The 17,590-nt window shown below is 38.6% G+C and overlaps 2 protein-coding genes across 3 annotated transcripts in view; one reads left to right on the top strand and one right to left on the bottom strand.

Annotated features, from left to right (window-relative positions):
* Nucleotides 1-2,682, top strand: part of LOC106930783 (G protein-signaling modulator 2-like) — a 16,977-nt gene extending 14,295 nt beyond the window's left edge. For both annotated transcript variants that reach the window (XM_015008561.2, XM_015008560.2), the window contains 4 exons: nt 111-270; nt 721-906; nt 996-1,111; nt 1,871-2,682. In XM_015008561.2, coding sequence (XP_014864047.2) covers nt 111-270; nt 721-906; nt 996-1,111; nt 1,871-2,038 — 630 coding nt within the window. In that variant the 3' untranslated portion in view covers nt 2,039-2,682. The remainder of the gene's footprint in view (nt 1-110; nt 271-720; nt 907-995; nt 1,112-1,870) is intronic.
* On the bottom strand, nt 2,309-17,590 carry mcoln3b (mucolipin TRP cation channel 3b). Its single transcript, XM_015008562.2, has 14 exons — nt 17,434-17,590; nt 15,593-15,830; nt 15,335-15,502; nt 14,873-15,026; nt 12,990-13,065; nt 12,800-12,896; nt 12,508-12,607; nt 12,309-12,421; nt 11,818-11,967; nt 11,593-11,694; nt 9,638-9,760; nt 9,351-9,557; nt 9,096-9,226; nt 2,309-2,972 (listed from the first exon to the last, which is right to left on the bottom strand). The coding sequence occupies exons 2-14, from the start codon at nt 15,806-15,808 to the stop codon at nt 2,933-2,935; spliced, it is 1,677 nt and encodes a 558-aa protein (XP_014864048.2). The 5' UTR covers nt 15,809-15,830; nt 17,434-17,590; the 3' UTR covers nt 2,309-2,932.

Raw genomic sequence — 17,590 nt, 5'->3', positions numbered from 1 at the left:
ATATTTTCAGATTAAGTGCTTCGTAGACAATCTGATTTTCTTTTGTTTCTTCTAAATTCATTTATTTTTTCCCAATAGTTACTAAATCTCTTTTTGTCCCAACACCGTAGTCGACGCCACCCGATACCATAGGGGAGGACACCTTCTTCGACCTCCTCTCCCGTTTCCAGGGAAACCGAATGGACGACCAAAGGTGTACACTGGATGGCTTGAACCGCTCCTCTGCCCAACCCTCCCCTACCTCTTCCTTACCTGTAGCTGAGGAGAAATGTGAGTGTGTCCTGTGTTTTCAGACCATATGTGAGAACATTCATATTCTGAATGATCTCATGCACACCAAAGAAAACTGAGGGTCATTTTTCCTGTTGCTCTTTCCTCACTAAATGTAAAAAAGTTTTAGTAATGCCTACTTCAGAGAAAGCATTGCAACTTCAGCACATATGGTATGACTGCAGCGTGTCAACGGTTCAGTGTTTGTTCGTTCCTGTGTTTGATAATCCACCCAAAGTCTTCCTGCTTTCATCCTCCACTGAGCAGAGTGGCACAATTTATACTGCTCGACTCTGTAAGTTAATCTGAACTCAATGCTGTATTTTGGGTGAAATATTATTCATTTAGATATTTGTTTTAGATTAAGTTATCCTGCTTTTCCGCCTCAGTCACACAGTGTTGTCCAGGCAGTGAGTATTTACTTACTTGCCACAGTTTTTATGTTTTTAGGTATTTCAAAGCACGAAACTCCATCACAGGATCCTGGTCATTTCCTGGAGCTGCTGGCCAGCTCCCAGGCCCATCGTCTGGACGACCAGCGAGTCAGCCTCAACCAGTTACCTGGCTTGCGTCTCAGCAGCTGCAACCCGCCTCATATGCCCTCCGCCTCCAGCAAAGACCAAGCCCAATCTCAAGGTGATGGAAATGAGAGGCTCGGTGCATTTTAGTGACGCCTTCTGGTGACATTTTTCACTTTGTGATCACGGTTTTTGTTGTCCCTGCAGCCCTGATCTCCAGTGCAGATACTCCTCGCGCACCCTCCCTGTACAGCCATCTCGAAGACAACGCTGACGGGCCAGAGGGAGACGAAGTCTTCTTCGACATGCTCTTGAAGTGCCAGGTAATGACAGACATGAGAGGTGGTGGATAGAGTCGTGTTATGTCTCCAGCAAATGGAATATCTCCTTTTTTTTTCATGCCAAATGAGTCACACAGTTAATAACTATGACCTAGATGCTAGTCACTGATTGGTACATTTATCCAGAAAACTTTTAATGTGAAGGAATACATGTTCAGATTCAACGTCAACTGCTATTTTTTACATAAGCATCCCACAAATGTAATATGAAACTGAAATGAATGCTGACATTAATAAAATAAGAAAGTGAAAAGGAATGACTTGTCGGGGTTTTTTAATGCCTCCTGTTAGTTTGATCCACTTCCTGAGGTTGTTTATCCTCTTAAATGGAGGCTGGTTGAAATTAAAATGTTTTTTATTTTCTCCCATTACCTTGATTTTTTTTTATTTTTTATATGTACCACTCGGAGAACTAATCAGGACTCGCTGCATGTCTTTCTTGTATTTAATGTGGGCATTCCCATATATAATGGTAACAATATATTTTTGTTTCCTTTAGTTTGTGCTTGAAAGCTGGTTTCTCATTTTAACATTTCAATATTTGCCAGAGGCTTAACCCCTGATGTTTTGAAAATGTTTTGTTCATCAGTTGAGTAGAAACTTATTTACTTTCTGGTCATAAAAAAAAATCCAGTTTTACAAAAACTAGATGAGTCGGAACATGATTTAGGCTCTGTTGCTTTTTTTTATCTTTCAACCCAGCTGTTGTCTTTTAGTAAACCCCTGATGTTGCCTCCTTAGGGCTCCAGGCTGAACGATCAGCGGTGCCCTGCTCCAACTTCTAAAGCTAAGGGCCCAACTGTCCCAAACGAGGACTTCTTCAGTCTCATCCTGCGCGCCCAGTCCAACCGGATGGAGGAGCAGCGGGTCGCCGCTCCACCTGAAGTCTCTCGGAGCAAACCGGGCTGACGACAGGCAGAGATCCGCCTCATCCCACGAAGTGGCTCGACTCATGCCTTTTCAGTTGTCATGACAACACTCCTGAATGTCGGTTTGGACGACATGCATCTCATGAAGGAGTCAAGATTTCAGAAAAGGCTAAAAGGAAACTGAGATTTTTTATTTTTTGAAGTATCTTTTTTTTAGGTGGCCTTCATTTTGAGTCAAACTGGCCGCTGACCTTCCCGCTCACTCTGGAGGATTACACCAAAACAATCCATTGAGACGCCACAGACTAAATCAAAATATAATCTATTTTTTATTTACAGACAGAATATTTTGTGAGCCTTCAGTTTTTGACAGCATACTTGAAAGGAGCATGGCCCACCTCGCACATTTCCCAGTTTGATTTGAGAGAGCTGCCCTCAGTTTGATTTGAGAGAGCTGCCCTCGGATCGGAGGCCCAAATGGTGTGACGCTGCTGGGCAGTGGAGCCATTTACAGCCCCTCACTTTATGATTTTCAGTTTCACTGTCAAAGGTTGTATTACTACAAAATGAAAGACTTTTATGTATTGTAACAAACTTACAGGTTAACCAGTGTAATGATGGGAAAATGGATTTTATACCGATTCTTTCTCCTCACAACGGAGAAATAAAAAAATATTCAATTTACCTTTCAGCATCACTGATTCGTTTTTTGTGTACAACAAAGGAATTTCTCCAAAGTTGCATAGTTACTGTACAAACATCACAGTTTTTATATTTACAAATCATTATATTTTCTATTTACGAGATGTTTTCAGGTTTGTGTGTCATTTTGACCCCAGACCAGAGTTGATCTTTCTCCGGTTTGTTCTCGTAGCAGGTTTCTTTTAGGTTTATTTGATTCCAGGAATCCCTAAAGTATAAAATACTCAAACTGCTACGCCTCTGATGTCAGCCTCTCTTGGCGAGTGTTGCATCTGGAATGAAAAGAAAAAAATCTGATTTTAATGTTTTATATCATTTTATATCTAAAGCCTGATTTGGATATGCAGCAGCCCAATATTTAATTTAGTTCTGATTTGGTTTCATCACTTCGTAGTGATTTAAAAAAATAAATAAATCTTTTCAGTCTTGTCCAAATTTTCCCTGGAATCTTTTAGTCGACTTTTGATATTCCTCACAGCCAGGAGTTCATCTTTGATGCAGACTTTGAAGTTCTTCACTGCGTGTCTTGAATTCTCCACTGAACATTTTATAGCAGCCTTCATCAGATCCTGCTGTTGATCTGTATAGCTCTCCTGGCTGAACGGCTAATGTTTGATCAAAATGTTGAGCTTTTATTCAAACAGGTTTTCAGATCCACAGGCTCTTGGAATAAAAGAAATGTCTTCTTATTCCCACGGCTCATTTGGTGTGAGGAAATAATCTGCTGTGGAAGCTTGGTTATCTTGATTGCAGCTCACCTTTACAATCCAATCAGAGCTGAGCCAAATAAAAGATCATTCTAGATTTCCTAAAGACTTATGTTTCAGTTTTACTTTAAAAACAGTTGTGTGGTTGGAGAAAAACAATGTTTCTGTAGAGTCTGGAAAAGTACAGACTTTGAGTATTGAAAGGGTTTGCAGAGACTGGATGAACATGTAAAAAGAAAATCCATATTTTATACATTTTATCCTCTTTTTTTTTTTTTTTCTAAATGGACCAGCCATCCATTCTTTTTTTATTCAATCCCTCCATTATTTGTTCCTTTCTTGTTCCTTCCATCTGTCCTTTAGCTGTTTCCTCCTTCACTCTGTACTTAAACTCTTTCTTTTATTCTTTTGTTTTCTTTTAGTTTCTGGTTTGTCCATGTTTAATATTTAAAGTTTGGCTGTTTTTTTTTTTTTTTTGTTTTTTTACTTGTACAAAATTGAATGAGAGGACTAGACGTTTGACTCTAGCAATGTCTGGAATTTCATATATGTGAAGGGACACTGTGTGTGTGTGTGTGTGTATATATATATATATATATATATATATATATATATATATATATATATATATATATATATATATATATATAATTGAATATGAAAGTCCATATTAAAAGAACAGATGTAGGGGCCTTCCGGGTCAGCGCTGCAACAAGATGGCCACGTACAAACGGGCTCCTCCATGCAGTGGCGCAACTACACATTATTCAGGTGGATGCGAAAACATAAATCCCCCCCCCCCCCACACCCCCCCGAAGCGACGATACGTGAAGTGTAAAAATCGCTACATTTACCTAGTTATGTGCGAGAGGTGAAGGAGCGTGAGGCGCTCTGAAAAGTGTATGGGAAAACATAATCGGCGCGTAGCCCCCTCCAGACGGGGTTTTGGCGCCCCCTCTGGTGCTGCATACCCACTTTTTGTGCCTCTGCCTCCATGTCGGTATTTAAATTTAACCCCACCTGCTTAACTGAGATAATTACCAAATCTTCAGTCTAAACCGCTTAAAGGGGGAAGATGCCGAAAATTAACAAGACCGAAAAGAAAACGTCTAAAACACAAGATACTGGCGAACAGTCGGGAGACGGTAGTGAGGATGAGGCTAATGCTACCACGAGGAAAACTAGCGATAACTTGCAACACGCGTTACTGGAGAGTATCAAGACGCTTTCTAAAGACTTAAAAGAGTTTAAAAACGGGATGAAGCAAGACATAGAAGAACTCAAAGAAGATGTAAAGGCAACAATGAAGGAAGATCTCAACAGATTCAGAGAGGAAATGATGCGCGAGCTGCAGAACCAGAAGGGCGGGATCACCGAGGCGCAGACCCGGTGTTACGTCAATCCGCGTTTCCCCATCAGATACGGTTCCCCCTTCGTCTTCTTGCCGCTCCGCCCCGCCCACGCGGCAAAATAGGCGCGTGCTCGTGATGAGCACTGAGAAAGCACGCGCGTGGCAAGCACGCGCTTGTTCGGCGCGCTTGTCTGAGGAACTACGGACACCGTGAAAGCTCAAACAACATGTTTCGGCAAAGTTGTCACACTTTCTTCACGTTTTTGCGGGAAACTAATAGTAATAATACTAATAATTATAATAAATATAATAAATATATATGTTATACATATTATGATTATAATAAATATATATTTTATACATATATTATAATTATAATACATAATATATGTTATATATATATATATATATATATATATATATATATATATATATATATATATATATATATATATATATATATATATATAATTATAATACATAATTTATGTTATAGTTATAATTATAATATATATATGTTGTATATATTATAATTATAACATGTTGTATATATTATAATTATAATAGATAGATAGATAGCATAATACTATATGAATTAAAAACAGGGCAATGCAATTTAATGCTCAATATTACCCATCAGATACCGTTTTCCCTGTTTTACAGTGGGGGAACGCTATCTGATGGCCATAAATCTCCCTTCAGATACCGTTTCCTCTGTCTTAAAGTGGGGGAACGCTATCTGATGGCCATATTTCACCCATCAGATACCGTTTCCCCTGTTTTAAAGTGGGGGAACGCTATCTGATGGCCATAAATCTCCCATCAGATACCGTTTCCCCTGTTTTAAAGTGGGGGAACGCTATCTGATGGCCATAAATTTCACATCAGATAACGTTCCCCCTGTTTTACAGTGGGGGAACGGTATCTGATGGAGACATTTCACCCATCAGATAGCGTTCCCCCTATGTTAAAATCACCCATCAGATAGCGTTCCCCCTGTTTTACAGTGGGGGAACACTATCTGATGGAGACATTTCACCCATCAGATACCGTTCCCCCTATGTTAAAATCACCCATCAGATAGTGTTCACTCTGTTTTACAGTGGGGGAACACTATCTGATGGAGACATTTCACCCATCAGATACCGTTCCCCCTGTTTTACAGTGGGGGGACGCTATCTGATGGCCATATTTCACCCATCAGATAGCGTTCCCCCTGTTTTACAGTGGGGGAACACTATCTGATGGAGACATTTCACCCATCAGATACCGTTCCCCCTATGTTAAAATCACCCATCAGATAGTGTTCACCCTGTTTTACAGTGGGGGAACGCTATCTGATGGGTGAAATGTCTCCATCAGATACCGTTCCCCCACTGTAAAACAGGGGAAACGGTATCTGATGGGAGATTTATGGCCATCAGATAGCGTTCCCCCACTTTAAAACAGGGGAAACGGTATCTGATGGGAGATTTATGGCCATCAGATAGCGTTCCCCCACTTTAAAACAGGGGAAACGGTATGTGATGGGAGATTTATGGCCTTCAGATAGCGTTCCCCCACTTTAAAACAGGGGAAACGGTATGTGATGGGAGATTTATGGCCATCAGATAGCGTTCCCCCACTGTAAAACAGGGGGAACGCTATCTGATGGGTAATTTTAAGATAGGGGGAACGCTATCTGATGGGTGAAATGTCTCCATCAGATACCGTTCCCCCACTGTAAAACAGGGGGAACGTTATCTGATGTGAAATTTATGGCCATCAGATAGCGTTCCCCCACTTTAAAACAGGGGAAACGGTATCTGATGGGAGATTTATGGCCATCAGATAGCGTTCCCCCACTTTAAGACAGAGGAAACGGTATCTGAAGGGAGATTTATGGCCATCAGATAGCGTTCCCCCACTGTAAAACAGGGAAAACGGTATCTGATGGGTAATATTGAGCATTAAATTGCATTGCCCTGTTTTTAATTCATATAGCATTATGCTATCTATCTATCTATTATAATTATAATATATACAACATGTTATAATTATAATATATACAACATATATATATTATAATTATAACTATAACATAAATTATGTATTATAATTATTATATATATATATATATATATATATATATATATATATATATATATATATATATATATATATAACATATATTATGTATTATAATTATAATATATGTATAAAATATATATTATTTATTATAATCATAATATGTATAACATATATATTTATTATATTTATTATAATTATTAGTATTATTACTATTAGTTTCCCGCAAAAACGTGAAGAAAGTGACAACTTTGCCGAAACATGTTGTTTGAGCTTTCACGGTGTCCGTAGTTCCTCAGACAAGCGCGCCGAACAAGCGCGTGCTTGCCACGCGCGTGCTTTCTCAGTGCTCATCACGAGCACGCGCCTATTTTGCCGCGTGGGCGGGGCGGAGCGGCAAGAAGACGAAGGGGGAACCGTATCTGATGGGGAAACGCGGATTGACGTAACACCTGTTACGTCAATCCGGAACAGAGCTATGAACGACAAACGTGTGGATTTGGAGAGCCGAAGCCGGAGAAATAATCTTCGCATCTATGGAGTTCCGGAAGGTAAAGAAGGTCGATCGGTTTCAGAGTTTGTCGCCGATCTGCTGATCAAGCAGCTGAAGCTACCGGATGGAAGTGAACTACGGATTCAGCGGCACACCGAGCTCTGGCTCCCATCACGGCCCCGAGATCTAGAACTGTGAATTTCTTGCAATTCAACACAAAAGAAATGGTTCTAAGGAAAGCCTGTGAACAGAAATTGGAGATGGAAGAATCTTATGTTTCTCAACAGATCTAGAAAAAAAACAAATTAACCTAAAATCCCAACCTGTTTATAAAAATAAAAGAACTAAGAAACAACATTGATAAAATGCTTACATATGAAATTGAAAAGAAATCAAAGTTTATTAAAAATTTGAAACTTTACAAATACCAAAAGAGAAAGGAGGTATGGCATTACATGACTTTAGAAAATATTATTATGCTGCCCAAATAACTCCCATAATAAATATAAGTGCCAAAAATTATGAAGCGAAATGGAAAAATATTGAACAAAAAGTCAATGGAAGAGAATTGCAGAGTATCATTGGAGCTATAGAGACCACTCAGAATACACTTAAGAATGTTAATGCTATTAGTTTTTCAATGGGTAAATGGTTATATATAATCCGAAAATGCAAATTAGAGAAACTATTATGTCTGATCCAGTGGCCAGCCTACAATAAATATTTTATTCAAGACCCACAATTTAAACAATGGCTAGAAACAGCATTATGTGTGGTCCTTAAGATGGGCACTTTAAAAGTTTCCAGGAACTACAGCAAGAGTTTGCTCTAAGAACTCAAGATAGTTTAGATACCTACAATTAAGGGACTTTATAACAAAGAAATAAAATAAAAAATTGACCCAAATGAAAATGGGATTGTCAAAATGCTGATCGAGACCAATAAGGGTAAAAAACACAGAATAGTGTCTTTACTCTATAAATATCTGTTAGAAAATAGAGGCACTAACACATTGAATATTAAAACAAAATGGGAGAGGGAATTGGATATTCTGCCAACCGAAGATGGCTGGCTGAATATTTGGAAGACCCAAATTACAACATCCTCTTCCAGAATTTGGAGAGAACCTTGTTGGAAGAATATAATCAGATTTTTTACAACACCCCAAATTACTAGTAAATTCAAATCTAGAGCTCAGCCATGTTGGAGAGATTGTGGAGCACTTAATGTTAATCACGCGCATATTTTCTGGCTTTGCCAGAATTACACAGTTCTGGAACGAAATACACAATAAGATTGTAACAATATTGGGTTACTCAATACCTAACTCTGGCCTGGTGTTATACCTGGGTCTTTTGGACAATATCGTACTTAATAATGAATGTTATTTGTTAAAACTTCTGTTGGTGGCAGCCAAAAAGGTGGTAACCAGAAAGTGGTGCAAATCTGAACCTCCTACCACAAAGGAGTGGATACAGACTATTTGAGATGGACTGAGGACACAGGAACAGCAATGCCTGGACAAATGGGAAAAATGGACAAACTTCACATCAACGATACAGGATTAATTTTGGATATGAATGGTCCCCTTGTGTTTAGTGTTACTAAAATAAGAGTCTCCCCCTGGTGTGTGATTTTTGTCCAATTGTTCTGTATTTTTTGTCTTTTATAGTTTCTATGTATTGTTTGACCTTTCTTCTTGTGTGTACTCTAATAACATCAACAAAAATTAAAGTTATAAAATAAAAAAAGAACAGATGTAGATATGTGATCTTACCTGTTGATGCAGCAGCTAATGATGCAGCTCTTGTTCTTTTCAAGTCTGTAAACTCCAGAATTTGGCAGATCTTTACACACAGAGAGAAACTTCTGCAGCTCTGATATTGGGACTCCGTTCTCCTGCTGCTGCTAAACGAAAGGAAATCAAAAAAAGGGGGCAAACTTTAGTGTCAGAATGGCTGTTCTGGTTTAAAGATCCTAACAGGGCATTAATTATTAATACTGCAAACGGTGCACTTATTGCTGCCTGTACCTTGACTGTGTCGTATGTGTCGGTGATTATTGTGATGAAAAGACTGAGGATCATGTAGATGAAGAGCGACACAAAGGTGTAGAGGTAGACTCTGCTGAAAATCCACACCAGGCTGCTCTTCTGCTTCATCTCTTTGAATGTAGGGAACATGTCGTCTCCGTTGATCAGTGAGAACAAACACTCTGACACAGTGTTTAAGGTCCGGAACTAAACAACAGGTCAGAATGAAAAACTGTCAAATACATTAGATTTCTGTTTAATCCAAATACACGACGGTGTGTCGTTACCTTTTCGTGATACGGGCCAATCACGATCCAGCCACAAAAACAGTAGCTTATGTATATTATTCCAGCACAACAGATGAAACGGATAACGTTTGGAAAAGCTGCCCGGAGCGTCACGATGAGAATCTAAAAGCAGGCGAAAAAAAAAAAATTATTTTAAATCTAAGATTACAAACTGAATTTTCTAAATTTATTCTTTTTCAAAACGAAGCTACAGCAAGTCTTGCAAAGTGCATGTTAATGTATGAATGCTTATCTTGGTTATATTTTAAATAGTCTGAATATTCCTCTTTAAGAAGACATATTTACATCCACAAAGTCTGTCACACTGCAGTGAAAGGAGGTTAATTGGAAATGAGAAAAGCTGATTTCAATCAGAACTAATAGATTTTAAATGGCTTCAGAATCCAAACTATAGCAGATTTTCTTTTTCCCAGGATAAAAACCTTCAGACTGTAAACTCTTTAAATATATCTGGTCTGAATCTCATTTTATTTATGAAAATATAAACATTGACACAGGATTATTAATGTGTTTCACTGCACTGCATTAATAGATCTTTCCTTTGATAACTGAACTGTTTCATTACACAGTGACTGTAAACCTTAAGAGTTTAACTTCTTGAATATTTTTGCAGTTAATGCTGAAATATTTTCATTCTGCAGCTGTTTAAACAGATTTCAAACTATTTCTTGCAGTTAACAAAACCTCCAAGTGTCTCAGTAAGTGTATAAATGAGGCTTAATTAATGTGGAACATATATATGGATTGGGCCCATCAGCTGCTGTCGTATGAGTTGCATCCAAACAAATGCACTCATTTTTTCTTTTCTGTAAAATGATCAAATCTGACCAAAAACTTCAGTCACTTCTATATTGGTCACTTCTAAAAGTGTTGCAATGTAATAAACTGAAGCTGTCGGTCAACACAGACTTGGGTGCTGAATGCCAACATTATGAATTCTCAATTCCATTTGACAAATTAGCACACACACATCTATTGAACACACACACTTACTTTACAAACAGACCACTCCTTACACACCCAACACACACTATTTCACTCACAAATGCTCATAATCCAGACGGCCACAGGTCATGCCAACACCCGTTATTTCATTATGCAGCCTGTAACTTTGATGTCTGAGGAAACCCTGATTTAATAAAGTCAATGATGTAATTAGGACGCCACATGCAGGCAACCAGTTTCTTCAGACTCTGCCTGAATGCCGAAACAGGAACGTGGTGACGAGAGAGCTGAGTCAAAAAGCAAAGCTCTCGATTTACCAGTCAATCTACGTTCCTACCCTCATCTACGGTCATGGCCAAAAGAGCAAGGTCACAGACACAAGCGGCCGAAATGGGTTTCCTCTGCCGCGTGGGTGGGTTCTCCCTTAGAGAGAGAAGCTCAGTCATCCAGGAGGCACTCAGAGTAGAGCCGCTGCTCCTTCACTTCGAGAGGAGCCAATTGAGGTGACTCGGCATCTGGTCATAATGCCTCATGGACGCCTCCCTGGTGAGGTGTTCTGGGTACGTCCCACTGGGAGGAGGGGAAGACCCAGGACACGCTGGAGGGACTATGTCTCTCGGCTGGCCTGGGAACGGCTTGGAAGAAGTGGCTGGGGAGAGGAAAGTCTGGGCCTCCCTTCTGAAGCTGCTGCCCCCGTGACCCGACCCCGGATAAGAGGAAGAAAATGGATGGATGGATGCATAATGTAAGTCTTTTGACCTTATTATTAATTATAAGAAGTACATCTGCTGAAAAATAGCCTCACAACTAAACCATACACTTGATAAGGCTTTCTAATGACATTATTTTTATTTTTAACAGCATTTTAAGAAGTGATCAGCGTAGAAGTGACTAGAATATTGGTCCAATTTTACTATAATTGTTGTTTACCGATTATGCTTCTTTAAAGTTAGACATAGACAATGGATGGATTAGACTTAGATTCATACGTTATACTTCTTGAAGTAACCCATGTAACGGATGACTCCGATCCAAACAAACATGGTGCCGGTGCCGAGGAAGATGCTGCACACATCGTAGCTTGTAAAAACCTGGAAGAAAAGTGGAATAGTTAAGCTTAAGCTTGCATACCTAAGTATAATAAAAAATTCTGGTTGGTCTGATGATGATGCAGAAACTGGTAGTCATGAAGTTTCTAAAGAAGCCTTCATTACCTTAGACTCAATCTCTATCTTGAGAATGGACCCTATGATGGTCAGCGTGTCGCTGACGATGATCAGGATGTACCAGCCGCTCACAAACTCCAGCTTGTCCGACCACGGCACGTTTCTACCAGAGTGTGTTCTGCAATGACGGCTGTACTCCTGTTTACAAAAAAAGAAGAGAGTTTTGGTTTTTTACGAACATGAAACACAAAGAAGACTGTAAAGCTAAGAAATAATCGGTCACTCCTATTAAAACCAGGCAGCTCATACATGACAAAATTATCTGTCATTTGTCCTTTGGTAGTTTTAAGATAAGTATGAACGTGAAGTCACGTTCCTGTTTATGCTGACAGAACTAGAACCACACATCCCAAGTCAATAAAACCACCAGCAGTGATCTCTGAGGACAGTTTTAATTTAGTATATTGAGTAAACTTTCACAAAACAAAATAAATGTCGACATACATTTAAATTTATTGAGAAAAATGTATTTTACTCACAAACATCAGCAGAACCCCTTTGACCACTGAGCGTGTGCAGAGCACAAAGGAGGTGATGCAGGTTATGAGGATGACGCAGTCGAACATCACAGTCAGGTAGATCTTTCTTGCAGCTAAACGAATGAAATGAAAATAAAAAGTCTTTTAGTCTCGGGTTAAAGAATACCCACTTAGTTTGCGCCCAGTTTGGTGAACTTACAGGCTCCAGTGACTTTCCAGTCTTTGCATTCGTTGATTTCCACATCCATTTCCAGGTCGACTTTCATTCTGCCGCTGTGAGCTTGATTGTTAAAAGTAATCTGTCAACAGATGTTTCTCAGTGAGAGGAAATATCTTTTTTTTTTTATCACAATTTTTAATTAAATCCAGGAAGGAAGCAATCTCATTAAACTCTTTCTTGGTATTATTACAGATGTAGTTAAGTAATTTTTTAGTATTTCCAATGCGAACTATTTCTGTTTACCGAGGTAAAAAAACAAAAACAAACATACAATGACAGTGAAGTCGTAGCAGTCAGGCAGCTCTCGATATCTCACAGTTTGCAGATTAATGGCCATTACAGCGAATGTGATCTTCACAAGGAGCAGCCTGCAAAAAAGAACAAGATGAAAAAAAAACTACATATTACAAGAGAACTAAAGGAAGTTTTATTTACTTAAGAGACAAACATTTTTCACCAACCTTTTAAAATGCAGTTCAAAGTTTTCAGGCATGTCACGCAGTGGTACGGGATTGGCTGGATAGATTTTAAGGCATTCTGTTACAGAGGGACAACAAACACGTGATTATCCATCAGGGTTCTTTATTAATGCGATTCTCTACATTGTAGAACAATTCTACTGGGATGCATTCAACATGTTAGCTTTGTTTTTGTTCCTCTCTGCCAAGCTGTCTTGACCTGGTGTAGCTTTAAGCAGGCCAGGTTGTGCTGGATTCTTTTCTTCTTTGCTTCCTCAATCTCATGCAGTTCCAGCTGATGAGCTTTCTGGTTAACAGTTTCATGTCCAGATTTACAAAGCAACCACTCAGATTGTTGAAGGTAAATTAGACTTTTTTTTAATGCTCCAATGAGCTCTTTTTTGTTTACTAAGAAAGCTCCTGTTATACATTCACTGTGTCATCAGTAGCCAGGGTAATTCCTCAGTTTTATGTTCTAAGATGTTTGATGTCTGATGATTTTTGGATCAGCTTAGTTAACATAGTTCAGTTACAGAAACTTGTACTACAAGTTACTCCTGTGACCAAATAAGGCTGCTTACTGTGCATAACCAGAACTGACGCTCTCCAGAAAGGCAAGACTACTTATTGAATCCTTTTGAGATAAATAGAGCTTCTCTGAAATGACTAGCCAAGCATTTATTCCTCTTTTGGGAAGTGCAGTTTCTTCCGGTCTGCGAAACAAAAAGCTTCTGACAACGCAAGACTGTGAAGCAGGAACTGTCTGCATTTCCAGAAACCACGAAAAGTTATGCAAAACCTCCGCCGTTTCATGTTTGGATTAGTTGTTAGTCTGTGCAGAAGAGACATTGTTCTGCACAGACTGATGAGTCATGGAGAAATGCTTTGAAACGTCACATGGAAGGAAAACCCTAATGCTGTTTTGGAGGAGGTGCAGCATCACTAAAAAGCCAAATCAGTTCCACTATATAATAAATAAATTCTTAAATGACACACTAACATTACACAGAGAGAGACATATTTCGAGGATTTATTTCTCTTGCTTTTGATGATTATGGTTCAGTTGAAGAAAAAAAAAAATTCTGTTTTTGAATATGAAAATAAATTTTTATTTTTTTTTCATCAGAAATCTGAATCAGTTTTATTAACCTAGTTTGTGTACATAAGCAAGAAATTTGACTTCCATCTGACAGAAAGTTAAGCATAAATATAAAATCTTAAGAGGAAATATATTTTAATAAGTATATTTTAATGAAGTGTCTTTAATACATTTTATCAACATGTCCTTGCACTCTACAGCACATGCAATCAATACCTGGCCTTCTTTTGCATGGTCAGTAAAGTGGCCATTGGTATTTTTCACAGTGTGACAAAGTGTCACGTCTTCTGCTTGAAAATGAAAGCAATATTTTCATAAAGCATCTAAAACTTCCTCATTGTGTTAAAGTGTGGTGGCTTTTGATGCACTGATATCCTCCAGAGGCGCTGATCCCTAGAAAGAGCTTTGCTGTACAATTCTCGCAGCGCTGCAGTTATTCTTCTTGCTTTTTCCCTCCACTTATCTTTAAAGCTACGATTTTGCATTAGAACACTGAACAGTCAGCGTCTTTAGCAATGGCTTTTTGTGGCTCACTGTTTTTCCTGAGGATGTCCATAAAACTGTCCAGTGAAGTCAGCAGTCTTCACTGTGACTATGGGGTCTATACAATAACCTAATTTTCTGAGAAATTGTCTTTCTTCCTTCACTGTAAGCCATACTCATCACATGTATCATAAATAAACACTCTTCATAATGATGCTACAAGTTTCACTTTGTGAATTAAATGAAAAAAATAAATTAACTTTTGCAGCTGATAATCATGAGTTACAACTATGACAACGTTTACCCGTGTCCACATGAGCGTCAATTTCAAAGGTTTCACTTCCAGGGTAGATGCTGCCATTCCTGTAGAAGTTCTGACAGAGAAGCAGCGGGTTGTAGGAAGAGCCATTTTTCTCATATTCATGATTCCCAACAGTGTTGTTGTGCAGAAGTCCGTACTGTAAATGGGCAATTGTAAACCATTCAAATTAGTCTGACAACACCTGAGAGGATAACAAAGTACGGTGGAGAAGAAACTCAGTAGCATGCATAAACCAAGTTATTTGACAGAACAGCACAATCATGATCAATGGAAAACTGAAAGGAGGTGAACAAAGTCCAGTGCCGTGGTGACATACAATCTGCAGGCTTTCATGTTATATAAGGCTCTAGAGTGGTAAAAGTCCATCAATAATTAACAGCAGCACAAAAGCAAAAATATTGGTAATGTCACATGAATTTTCATTCAAGCAATAATATCTCTCACCTGAGTAATAATGTAGTCGATGTGATCATAAACGTCAGCTTGTCTGTAAACGGCGTAGGCTTCCATGCTTCCGTCAACATAATCTTTGAGGAAAAGGTGCTTGAAGGTCAGCAGATTTTCTTCCTTGAAAGTAACGACCATCTGATTGCTCAGGCCAAATAAGACCAGCTGCAGTGACCAAAAATCATTTCAGATGAAGTTTGAGACAAGAAAAAGTGAAGTGTCATTCTTCTGATTGCATCTGACAGAGCTACAAACCTGCATGGTAACTATAGCAATTTTGACAATCTGCAGCATGAGTTTCCAAGGTATCCGTCCCCGGGCGTGGTATTTCTCACACGGATTCATGAAGTAGTACTTGATCTTCCTTCGGAGGCATTCAGTTCTCTCCTCCATGCTCTGACACTGGTGGTCTTCCCACGAAATGGGACTGTTTGTCTCATGGACATCATAAGTCTCGCTGGACTCTTCCATGTCTGAATTTAAACTGCAGCGCCTAAAAACAGTGATCAAATAAGCAAGACACAATAAGCATATGTAGAGCAGACTATAATGGAAATGTGAAGCAAAATGTCAGCTCAGGCAAGAAACAAAGTGAAACAGAAACAGCCAGTGAGTTTTAGAGCTGAACTGAATCAGAACCGTCATCAAAAATTTTATAAGTAAAATATTGCACTCCCAAACAACTCCTTGGATGAATTATCGTACATCGTAATATTTCAGGTTAAATTTCTTGAAACTCTGCATGCCAATATAAACATATTTGTCCAGGTAGGAAATGTTTTAATGCATTTTATGCCCACAAAGAAGTTAGATTTTAGTGAGGTAGATACTAAAGCTCAGGGACAGCAGGGGTAATGAGGAAAAATAAAAATAAAGAGTGCTGAAAATTTGGGTTAATAATCAGTATCATTACTACCATATGTATTGTGTAGCCCAAATTGCAATAAAGACTTGTATTCAGACTCTATGCACCGATCCATTCATCCCTTAAGACTCATATTTATTATTACATTTTTGTTGTAATGTCTATAAAGTGCTTTAAAGACATTTTTGTATCCATTGAATCTTTTCACATTCTGTCAAGTTTATCCATTAGAATTTCAAATGAAAGACCAACACAAGGTAGTTTATTTTGATTATGAAATGGAACATAATATATAGTGCAATTAGACTCCAGTGTTCTCAGTGTAAAGGTTTGTTAGAGAATGTTATTGAACAAGCCGCACTGTTCAATCCATCATCTGAAATAGAAAGAGGATTAAACAACTGCAAACCTGTCAAACTATGTCTGTTTGCCTAAAGTGAGCAGCCAGGTGGGAACAGAATTATTCAGAAAAGCAGTCTAGAGGTTACTTGGTTACTCTGGATGAGCTGCAGAGATACAAAGCTGAAGTGGGAGAAACTGGATAAGTGACATCTACAATGTTGTTGCTCAAATAAATCCAAAAGATGCCACTTTCGCTGTTTGTAACAGGAAAACATGATTGTGGCAGTATCATGCAGGACATGTAAGCAGATTACAGTTAATGGGAAAAGCTGTCAGAGGCTGAAAAACACTTGAATCTGGGCTGAAGGTTTATCTTCCAGATCCAAATCAAAATGACTTATTTCAAGCCTTAAATCCACAACTATCCAATACTTAGGCATATCAAGTTAAAGACAGACAAAAACACATTTTAATCATTTTTCTTTCCCCTCTTAAATGTCTCAATCATAATGAAGTACACTGAGTTTACTGTTGTGGTGGAACAAAATGTGAAAGCAAGAGATATGAATACTTTCGCAAGGCGCTTTAACCAGGAAATAAATAAGTTCGCTTCTTACGATAAGAGTAAAGAATTTATTTACCAAACTTGGCGTATTATCAACCCGTTGTTCTAGTATCTCTGATTAGGATGAACGAGGGACAGTTTACCAAATGACAGAGTGTGGAAGAAGTCGTGGTGCATCTGAACTGAACATGAATAATTCATTACGGTTTCCACTCAGAGACCCGGGCAGATTCTGCCGCTAATACACTGTTTTCTCGTTTAGAAATAAGCATCCAAGAAAAAAGGATAATATTCCCAAACATAAGCAATAAATCTTCTACTTACCGTTCTTCACTTCAATCATTTTCTGAAGCACCCACCGCAGTTTACACGAACTTTGACTAAGATTCGTTTCAATAAAAACAATTCATCTTACGGGGATTTCTGGTTTGGTGTTAGGGTCATGTCTGCGTTCATATTACAGATCACTGATCTCCCGAGA

The sequence above is a fragment of the Poecilia mexicana genome, unplaced genomic scaffold, assembly GCF_051168715.1.
Source record: "Poecilia mexicana isolate PSO_F unplaced genomic scaffold, ASM5116871v1 scaffold_4, whole genome shotgun sequence".
Taxonomy (NCBI): Eukaryota; Metazoa; Chordata; class Actinopteri; order Cyprinodontiformes; family Poeciliidae; genus Poecilia; species Poecilia mexicana.
The sequence above is the reverse complement of the archived record's forward strand: the minus strand, read 5'-3'. Positions and strand labels throughout refer to the sequence as shown.

What these genes read in the sequence shown, in the direction of transcription:
- mcoln3b (XM_015008562.2), bottom strand. Translation starts at nt 15,808, where the DNA reads ATGGAAGAGTCCAGCGAGACTTATGATGTCCATGAGACAAACAGTCCC. An exon ending in TTGCTATAGTTACCATGCAG is followed by an intron (nt 15,503 to 15,592) that starts GTTTGTAGCTCT and finishes TGGTCACTGCAG; the next exon opens with CTGGTCTTATTTGGCCTGAG. An exon ending in ATTAGCTGCTGCATCAACAG is followed by an intron (nt 2,973 to 9,095) that starts GTAAGATCACAT and finishes TTTTCATTCCAG; the next exon opens with ATGCAACACTCGCCAAGAGA.